Source organism: Lethenteron reissneri, chromosome 17, assembly GCF_015708825.2.
Source record: "Lethenteron reissneri isolate LAM-NWPU_2019-01 chromosome 17, ASM1570882v1, whole genome shotgun sequence".
NCBI classification, from domain to species: Eukaryota; Metazoa; Chordata; class Hyperoartia; order Petromyzontiformes; family Petromyzontidae; genus Lethenteron; species Lethenteron reissneri.
Window position 1 is genome coordinate 8846973 of NC_083795.1, and position 11171 is coordinate 8858143.

The following is an 11171-nucleotide window of genomic DNA, read 5'->3' on the forward strand; positions in this document are numbered from 1 at the left end:
ATTTCACTTTCTGATATATCCAAAGTACCCGAACTGATGACAGATGTCTTTACTTTGCTGCGGACACAAGTAAGCTGCTCTGCCACTTATGTTTAGCTTTTGCAGATGCGTTTGAGAGCTGCAAATTCCATACGCCCAGCACATGATAAGAAGGAAACGCAATCCCAATGCCTTTGCTGCTGCTGCCTTAAGACAGGGCGCCAGATATCCTGCTTTTAAAGGCACGTGCATGGAATAAAGTATCCCTTAGAAAAAAATATGTGGGGTTTTCTCTGGTATGTATTTCATAAAGTGATATATATTTATTTTAAAATGTTGTGATACCATATTTACGGAGGTGGTGCACAAGCACGTGTAACAAATCCTAGACGCATTAGTCGATAATGCTGACAATTACACATTCTTCCTCTGAGAGCAGTGTTATTGACGAATGTGAGTTTTTGTGATTCAATCCAAGGGATTTATTTTTGTGTTGTAAAAATGCATAACTGTATTGCATTGACGTTAATGTGCTTTGAATTACAATTAATAATTAATAATATTTCTAATCAATTATTAACCCCTAAATACGATTCGTTTAGTTTGCAGCCCCTTTGTCGATCGACTGCTGGGCGGAGGCGCCCCCCTTATGGGGGTTGTATCGCCATACTTCCCCATGCTGGTCAGTGCGGATTGGTGAAAAGGAGGGCCTAGAACCAGTTACGATGCCACCCGCCACTGATGTTAGCTGGATTGTCCAGGATTGACCGATTCAGCTCAATCAAAGCTGTGGTCCAAAAGCAAAATCGACGTCAAATGCACGCTCTGCATTTACTTTCAGACGCAGACTCGCAGCGTTACGGCAAGCATCGTGCAGAGGCCGACGCGAAGAGGTTCCAGGCAGAAAAGGAGGAGTTGGAGAAAAAGAAGGAACGTCTCCGATGCCAACTGGCACAACTCAAGACCCAGCGCAAGGAACTCAAGGAGGCTATGGAGAAATGCACGGGTGGGTGGGTGGGCAGCCGCTGGCATACACTCTGGAAACTTTCAGCGACGCCACACAGTTCTTGATTTAGTTGGTTGTGCATTTTTTTCTTGGTTTTCTTAAACTATGGTATCATTTTTATTTTACTTTTAATAATTTTCATTTTTTTTACCTACGTGACTTTACCGAAAAAACCTAAGACTATGAATCCTTGCAGTCACGAAAGCTTCAAATCTAGAATTAATATGGTATCATTATTATTACGTACATGGTCGTGTCATCGTGCGTTGGTCCCCATTGGCTAAAAATAAGTTTGGAATAGATAACAACACTAAATGTTCAACAATTTTTGTCTTTTATAAATGTTGCTGCTGTGCTCATACATCACGGACCTCTCTTTTAAAATAGTGAGACAACTGGCTAAATGGGACCATCCGTGTAACAAAATCAAATAAATTCAAACAATAATTAATTTTATGTTCCACAATCTCAAATATTCATGCACGTTCATAATCTGTAACTTGTTTTAGTAAATCATGAGACTGTAATAAAATGTTTTGTTTATTACAATAGCAAAATGCAGAGCTTTTTCTGAGATTACTTGACATTCTACATTTTCTTTGGCATAAATGCCTACTCTCCGGAGAAGCTTTCATGCTAAGAAAGTAAGACTCCTCAAAGGCAAATTTTACCACAGAGCAGCACTTTTCTAACGACTTGAAATTGTTCAGCAGCCAGCACTGACCGGCTGTCCCTGATGCTTTTTGGGTGTATTTTTGGAGACAGCCTCCAGCCATTGTTTTTTTTACTAACATATATTTTGTAATTTAATCCAAATTGTATCCTGATTGGGCTATCGATGTCACTCCATGAAACATAATGTAAGTGGATTTCTTGCAGAACCGTGCAACCCTTCAAGTTATAGAAGAGCTCACCCTGAAGTGGATGTCACAGAGCTACCTCTGAGAGATCTCTTCAAGTGACTTCTGGTCCACACAGTAGAGGGCAGAACTTTCCCGCCTGCTCTGTATGTGAGACTAATGTTTGTTGCACGATGGTCAAATTGATATTTTAATTCTCAGAGCAGGAATTTAGCCAATTAAGTGCAGGGCAACATTTTTTCGTCACGGATATTTTTTTCATGCTGTTATTTGAAACCATCATGGTTGCTAAGCACTGAACGAAAAGCCAGCAGCAAACACCACTGTGCAAGTTGTGATAGATAATAATCAACACGTTTCTTCAGAGTGGGCAGGTAGGAACTTGGTTGGACAGCGTATTCGTGCACGCCAGAAAGCTCGCGGTCACGTGACGCACTTCAACCAATCCGAGAGCGTACATGTTTGGGAGGAGCTATGCACGACAGACAGACAGAAAAATAATCCCTGGTGGGCAGTGTGGAACCTGTTGTTCCTACCTGTAACACATTTCTTGAGTTGAGCAGTCTAATCACAGGCGGCTGCCTACATTCATACCCAGGATATCAGCGGTGCTGGCTCAGCGCTCTGACCTCCAGCCATTGTAACGGTGGCACTTGCTGCAGGTGGTGGCAAGCAGCGGCTCGGGAGGCTGGAGGAGCGACTGCACAAACTCGAAGACGAGTGCCGGATGCGCGAGCAGGAGCGTGTGGAGTTGGAGCTCAAGATCACCGAGGTCAAGGAGAGCCTGAAAAAGGCCCAGGCCGGAGGTCCTTCGCTGGGTATCACCATCGACCCGAAGGTCGTGGGTTCCCCTCCTATACAGGTCATTGTGTGAACGTTCACCTTGCTTCTGCTGTTCATGCGTACTCTGGTTGTTTTTTTCCTTTTGCGAGAAGATTTCTTGTAAAAATATAATTTCAAAATATGTTCAATGGATATAAATTACCTGTTCTGAGTGGCACACCTAGCTAAAAGTAATGGAGAGGGTAAATTGTATGTATCTTTTTTTACAATTTAATATTCATAATAAATCTCAAAAATGATCCGTGGCATGCAACAATCAGGAATCTTTTGTTTGGAGGGGTTGGGGGGGTGGTTGGGACTCCCCCTTGTCCTCCACATAGCAAAATTGACCCAAACTGCAGTCTTGAGACTAACTGAAAACAAGCATAATGATAAAGTTTTACATTATTGCGCAAAAGCTATGTTGTTAACGTGGTTTGGCTACAATAACTGCTTAATGTCAACCCGTTTCTCATTTGTAGGCTTGTCTTGCTGAATCTTTCAATGACAAAACAATCCCAGCACAATTAAACCAGCTTGCATCGATCTTTTTTTTGTAGAGTCCCCAGGTACAGAGGGTGAAGCGTGGCAGTTCCCTCGGCTCCAGTCCAGAGCCCAGCGACACAGATATGGCGATGCTGCCCGTCAACTGTGCGGCCATGCTCAAGAGGAAACAGAATTCTGCACCGCAAACTGGTCGAGGCCACGTCATTCAAAAGGCCAAGGTATTGTGCTTTGTACTTACGGTTGCCACCTTGTCCCAGTTTTTGCAAGATCATCTTCGTCTTGAGGTAGCTGTCCTGGGAAATCTTTCAATCTTCCCAGGACATTAAAAGTTGTTAATTGCGTAAGCATACACTACTCACCACTTGTGTTTTTCGTGAAATATTCACTCCATGATTTGTCCCAGTTAATTGTTCCTCGGAAGTGGCAACATTATCTGTACTGTGACTTCAAGAACATCACATCTCATCTGAGGTCATATTTTTTCAGGATGACGACCGCTTTTTTGTTATTTTCTTTGAACCTATCTACGTGACTTTACCAAAAGACCCAAATAATATGAATTCCTGCAGCCACGAAAGCTTTCGGTCAAGATTCATTTGAGATCACTGGTGGTTTGAACGTAGATCATTTTGTCATGTATTCCAGCATGCCTGACTACATGCTGATGTCTCAATAAATTTTGATGCAGACATGTTTAATTGGTAAGCTTTATTGTGAATGCCTGCTGAAATTATGGCTAAGCTTACACGTAAATTTAAGCTGTGAAATATTTGTATGGATAGGTTTCCAAAAAAACTGTTGCAATGCTAATTACATGTGCAAACTTTAAGTGTGTATTCTAGAATTAAGAGCTCATGTGGTTTAAGGGGGATTTTAAAATGTCATTGAATGTTCACATTTACTAATGAACAAATGTTGCTCTCGTTCACAGGAGTGGGAGAAGAAGGGGACAAACTGAGACGGGATCCAAAGTGGATGGTTAGACTGTGGCGGTGTGGCATGCGGTATATCAACCACAAAAAATATCTATATTTTAAAAAACAACTTTGTGAAAACACTGACAAAAAAATGTACGTCTATGGAACTGCAGCCAAATCATCTCTGCTCAAAGTAAAGTGATGTCTCTGAAAATGAACTGACTTTTATACAACGACGTGTGTTCTGCAGACATTTCATGGCGTGTAAATCAAGCGTCGCTTTGCTTGTATCTTGCTGTTTAAGATACTCGTTAGTACATGAGCTCAAGGTTGTCCTGTTGAGGAGAGGTGTACTGATACATTCATTTGTTAGTTAATATCAGCTCTTAAGCTAACCAATGTGTGCATCAAATCATATCCGCATCAAATCATGTGTGCTATCAATGTTTATCGATTCACACATCTTGTACAGATGCTGCTGCGGTGATGTAATGGTTAGCTTACTGGACTTTCCAAAGGTCACCAGTTCAATCTCCCTGTGTTTCAGTTGAAACGTTGGATATGTTTCTGAAATCCCTTCCCCGGCTTCGGTCCATCCGAGTCATTTCAGCAGGTAGACCACAGTTCGTCCATCGGCAGGTCACGTACATATGTACATTGAACTTGTATCGCACCGTACGTAGCCAACCGTGCTACTAGGTGTGGTCGGTCAAGTATGGGTACTGCCACCTCTGCTAAAGACATCTGGCCAGAGTGAAAGAGGAGATAACAAAAAAATATCCTGCTGAGGGGGGTGCTCTCGAGCTCCCTCGAGTCCAGAAATTGCACAAGCGAGCAATTTCAGGGCTACACCTTTTACTTTTTATATCCTGCATGGAAGGGTTTCACATGACCCCCGCCCAGAGCAGCCACTCGTGCCCGCTACGGTTATCAAAGCGTTCCAGAGAATTGTCACCCCCACCCCACCCCCCCGCTATTGCGTTTCTTGTCACGGTTTTTTCTTTCCACTCTGTGGACACGTAGCAACTGCCGCAAGTACTACGATAAACAGCCGCTTTACGGGCGTATTTGTGTTTGAAAGATGTAGATGTACGCGGTTTTTTTTCTACGTATGCAATAGTTCTGCCCCATCCACATGTTTTGTGGTGCATTGCATTGAAAGAAATGCAAGGATCACGTTTCAATTTTTTTTTTTCGGGTTCGGACAACAGCTTTCTAAATTAGACAGTTGTTATGCAGTTGTAACCAGTGTTACTTCTGCACAAGTTTTGGCTGTTGTGCTGTGCATACATAAATATCCGATTTGCGTTTGGGTTGCATTTCCGGGTTGTGATTTCTGACTCGAAGCTCGGCACGTGGATCGTGCCGAGCAACGACGTCTCACTTGGCGCGTGTGCTCAGAATTTCGCCAGGAACTGGATTGAGTAGATTCTCCCAGCACGTGGTAAGAAATGTCGGACGTCGTGCCGAGCAATACGGCGGTACAACCCGAAAACGATCGGAGAGCTGAGCAACTGGTCTCGTTGGAATCTTAAAACGTTGAACATCGCAATCTGTTCCCCCGTACTCTCGTAGTGCAGATCGTTATTTTATCTGACATTTTAACTTCAAACTGACAGCTTTGGGGTTTTCTTTATTTTTATTCTTCCTGTTTTGCTTTACTATGTGCAATTGTTAATACAGTGAGGTGCCTTTTATAGGTGATAATTTAATATTTAATGTAAACGTTTATAATGCACTTACTCAACCATCCCGATTAGGAATTGGTGCATCAGTGAGAAGTCATCAACGTTCAGAACTTGTAATAATTCAGCAGGTGTCTATTAAAAATACTATCAATGCGGTTTTTAAGAGTTTTTCCCAATGTGCATTGAGATCTGGGCACATTTCTGATTGAATTCAACAAATATAAAGAAGATATTTTTTAATTTGTCTTTCGGTGCTAATATAAATATTTTTTTCGTGACACTCTGTGTGCAGTGCATGGCTTGCATCAGAGTAACACCCCCCAGACACTTGCGTAACAAAAACGACGAAAATAATTTAACCAACCTTTTGTATGACCGTCCTTTGTCACGCTGGTCCGTGCGGGTCAGTGAGCTTGGGGAAGGGGTGGTGGGGGTGGGGTGTGCACAGGACCAGTTCATATATATTCTTGGTTCTTTCGATAAAGTCACGTAAATAGAAAACAAAAAATCTAAAAAATAAATCAAAATAAAATACAAATAATGAAATAAAAAATACATTTCAAATATTGATTTTGAAGCTTTTGTGACTGCAGGAATCCATACTCTTCAGTACTTTCGGTAAAGTCACGTAGGTATAAAAATAAAATAAATCACGACGTTTCGGGCGCAACACAAGCGTCCATCATCAGGTGGGAAAGCGTGGCCTGCTGCTGATGCAGACTGTTTTAAACGTCGTGATTTATTTTATTTTTATACCTACGTGACTTTACCGAAAGAACCAAAGAGTATACATTTCAAATAATAAAAGAAAAAAGCCCACGACGTTTCGATTGCAACACAACCCGTCTTCATCAGGCGGTTTTTTGCATCGGGTGGGTTTTTTGCTTTAATTATTTTACATTTATTTTTCACTTTATTTTTTTATTTAAATTTTATTTTAGATTTTTTGTTTTCTATTTACGTGACTTTACCGAAAAAACCAAGAATATGAATTCCTGCAGTCACGAAAGTTTGACGTCAAAAGTTCATATATAGCTTGCTACTGATGTGAGCCTTGACCGGGAACCAACTCAGGTCGTCATCGCATGGGGTAAATATCGCCCTTGCACCAGCACTCCCCCACCCCCCCTATACACGTGTTATGTTACAGTAAATATCAAGACCAAGAGCAGTGCAGACGTTAAAGCTAGTACACAGGGCTATGCTAACTTGCTGATTGTTTAATTGGAGTTTCGTCATCTCAACTGGGATTTATTGAGCTGAGGAATGCTGAATATATCAGAAGTTCTGATATAGTCTCAGCTTTTGAGATGATGCCACAAGGCACTGCACGCACTTCTGTGCTTAATTCAATAAGAGGATGTTTTTTTCAACACATTGCAATGTGTATTTTATTCCACAGTCATAGCTCACTCATTCCTGGACATTCATGTTTTGGCTAGGTGTTACGTACTGATCACATTACTGACATTTTTTAACTGTTTTAAAGTACTTTTTTTACAGAACAGAAAACGTTTACTGTCACTGGATAACATCAAGATGATGTTTGCAGGAATGTAAACATAAAATTAGGAACAAGACAGATCGTCACAACTGCCTGTTTAAAAGAAATCTCAACATACATTTTTTGTTTAGACACGTTTTTGACAGAATCGTTTTTTCCTTACCCTTACCTGTACATAGTGTATGCTGTATATATTTCATATCTGTGTAGTGTTACTGTTAGCACAATTACCACTGAAACAGTTTGTATGGTTTTGACAGTGAGAAGCTGCTGCTGCTACCTAAATAACTGAAAGAGATCCAAAATCAACCACCAACTCCTGTACATATTAGGCATTAAGAAGCCTTGTCTCAACATTTGTCAGAGTAGGTCATCGTGTGCAGTTGTCAATACCCAAATTCCCAATTTGTCAAAACATTAATAAAGAGGAAAAAAATATAATATAAATAATTTGACCACAAAAGTCTCAATGAGTCTCAAGACCATTTTGTTTCATGAGGGCCAGGCTACATGGTGATGTTTGACCAATACCAGAGGTGGGACAAAGTCATTGTTATGCAAGTCCAAGTCGAGTCTGAAGTCATCAAATTCATGACTCGAGTCTGACTCGAGTCCAAGTCACATGACTCGAGTCCACACCTCAGAGGTGGGACAAAGTCATTGTTATGCAAGTCCAAGTCGAGCCTGAAGTCATCAAATTCATGACTCGAGTCTGACTCGAGTCCAAGTCACATGACTCGAGTCCACACCTCAGAGGTGGGGTGGGACAAAGTCATTGTTATGCAAGTCCAAGTCGAGCCTGAAGTCATCAAATTCATGACTCGAGTCTGACTCGAGTCCAAGTCACATGACTCGAGTCCACACCTCAGAGGTGGGACAAAGTCATTGTTATGCAAGTCCAAGTCGAGTCTGAAGTCATCAAATTCATGACTCGATTCTGACTCGAGTCCAAGTCACATGACTCGAGTCCACACCTCAGAGGTGGGACAAAGTCATTGTTATGCAAGTCCAAGTCGAGTCTGAAGTCATCAAATTCATGACTCGAGTCTGACTCGAGTCCAAGTCACATGACTCGAGTCCACACCTCAGAGGTGGGACAAAGTCATTGTTATGCAAGTCCAAGTCGAGTCTGAAGTCATCAAATTCATGACTCGAGTCTGACTCGAGTCCAAGTCACATGACTCGAGTCCACACCTCTGACCAATACCATAAACGAGTGATTGACTTCACGTGGGAGGACACTAGAGAACGTGGAGAACCACCTCGGCATGACCACACTGCAGTCCCACGCCGACAATACCTGGCAAGCGCTGGTGTTCACCCATCAATGTACTAGCCAGGCCAAAGCCCTGCGATCTGACGAGACCTAGTGCATTTATAGTGATTTGGTCAAAAAAAAACGACAGACACGTGCATCTCGCCCGTGCTTAACGTATGCGTGTTGCTGTAGCAGTAGCGATGGTTTACTTTGTCATTGGTGTGTGTGTGAATGAGCGTCTCACTCTCGGCTTTAGAGTTCTCTAAAACAAAACGTAGGTATGTGTATGTGTGTGTAGAAAGATACACACATGCTCGCTTCAACATTGCCACCGGTGGCACCAAGTGAAACTGATCAACATGGTCATTTTAGGAAGACTTATAGGAAGTTCCATTTCAGGGTAACCAAAGAATTTGTGGAACAATTTTTAGTTGTCAGAATACAAGTGCCAATTTTCAATGAAGAGATGCCAGTTTTTTTTCACACTGATATTTGACCAGTAAAAACCTCTTGGTGTGACCATTCAATTATCGAATTATATGTGATGTATCAGCCTGTGTCCATGATTATGGCAGCGGTGTTTTAAATGGAAAAACTTGTGGCTTTTTACATTTACTCCAATTTTTTCACGTGAATTCTACAGTTAACAGACTGGCTTTCATTGTACCTTCGTCAATGTAATTTTTTGCAAATATGTCCGTGTTAATTGATCTTCAGCCTCCTTAAATAATAGGTGAATTAATGGTAAATACAACCCTTTAAAATATGGTTTACATCTTCACATGTAAAAAAACATGATTTTTGCTCATTGAGAAAGTTTATTATGAGAAAAAGATATGTTTCAAATGCATAAAAAGAATTGGTGTTAAATATTAAGCAAAATATGCTGTATAATGTATATGTTGATTCTATGTTTCTGTCGTTTTTAAATATAAGTTTTTCACACACAATATCAAGGTTTTAATTATTTTTTCAACATCACTTCATAATTTCTAAACTGTTATGGGATTGTAAGTGTGTTTTTGTATCATAAATTAAAAAGCTGTCTACCTTAACAGTGTCCTCATTTCATTTTGAAAATGGTTGTACATTTTGTTTATGCGCTGTGAAATGTTACCAGGCAATTGCATGACAAAACACATTTTCCAATTACCATTCCTGAATTTCCATACACAGTACAACAACTAAAGCTTATCCCAAAATAGGTAATATTGTACACTTTTAAAAATAGCTATTTCAACCCTTTGTCAGTACGCTGATGGTTGAAGGCATTCCCATAGTGTAGGTCATGGATTGTGTTTGCCCATCCTTCAACACACACTGGCTAATGTGGGGTGGGGGGTCAAGAATCGGTTCAGATTTCACTTGCCACTGATGGCCAGGAATACAACTTAGATCTCGAGGCTCATCGTGCAGTGTGCTAACCACTGCATCTCCACTCCACCCCCATATGTAATACAATATTTAAAAAATAATGGTAAATGTTACGTGATTTACCTAACCTAATATATATATTTTTTTAATTCTCGAGATTAGACTTGCTAAACTATCCTATAAAGCGAATCATTATTTGTCACAAATCATGCCCATTATTTTATTTCAGCTGTTCCTGATGCACACAGCACAGTACTATTCAAAATATTACACTAATCTTGATTTGACGCTTCCGTGACTGCAGGAATCCATACTCTTTGGTTCTTTCGGTAAAGTCACGTAGGTAGAAATAAAATAAAACAAATCACGACGTTTCGATCGCAACACAAGCAATCCTCATCAAGTGGAATAACCACAGCAAGAAACACGGCAGAACCAACACCTCTGCCGTGGCTGACCATTGTTATAACGCTGTGGGCTCTCATGATATTGTTTTTTCCGAGACCAAGGTACTCTGCAAACCTTCGGGCAACTATCAAAGTTTTGGTCATGAAGCCATCCAGATATATAAACGTAGACATAACTTCAACCGAGAAGATGGATACAAATTGAAGAATCATTGGAAGGATGTTATTAACCAGGTAAAGCTTTAACTGGTTGTGGTTGTTTCCATCATACCTGCCGGGTACTAGTCTATTTTTAAATCCTTTATATTAAGTTCACTTGCTTGCTTGCGCGCTTAAGACCGTGCAAATCTTTCGGTTGTTTTTTAACCCACTTCCCGTGATCCAATCGAGCTGACATTTTGCACACAGACTCGTTGTGCGTGACAATTTCTTTTCGTGAAAATTTTTTTCAAAAATTTTACACTTTTTAGGATTTTTTTTTTATATTTAATTACCAATTGCTTAATGGTGGCAGGCAATCATCTGACCCATAGGTGGCAGCCATCTCAAGCCAGAGGACGAGAGGACTCTTGCCGCCACGCATATAAAGGATTTATAGTGAAAAACTTTGTTTTTACGGATACATTTTTTCCGAGTGACTTTTACCCCGTGTCCCCAGCTTCCCATTTCTAGCCCCGCCTACTCCCCCCCTCCCAGCCTCACTTCTTCTCCCCCTATCGCTCACGCAGCCCCCCCCCCCTTCCTTTCCCCCCTTGCTCCTCCCCCCTTTCTTACCTATATAACCTCTTGCCACGGCAGCTCTCTCGCCTACTTCAGCATTTTTTCTTGCTGTGGTTGTTCCACCTGAAT

General features: G+C 41.1%; 1 protein-coding gene across 3 annotated transcripts in view; it reads left to right on the plus strand.

The window, feature by feature from the left end:
- Positions 1-9651, plus strand: part of LOC133343438 (actin filament-associated protein 1-like) — a 48651-nt gene extending 39000 nt beyond the window's left edge. For 2 of the 3 annotated variants that reach the window (XM_061553053.1, XM_061553054.1), the window contains 4 exons: positions 821-985; positions 2508-2707; positions 3228-3392; positions 4106-9650. In XM_061553053.1, the coding sequence (XP_061409037.1) occupies positions 821-985; positions 2508-2707; positions 3228-3392; positions 4106-4132 (557 nt within the window). In that variant the 3' untranslated portion in view covers positions 4133-9650. Of the gene's footprint in view, positions 1-820; positions 986-2507; positions 2708-3227; positions 3393-4105 lie in introns of all 3 variants that reach the window. The other variant, XM_061553055.1, reaches the window with a different exon arrangement.
- The last annotated feature ends 1520 nt before the right edge of the window (positions 9652-11171 follow it).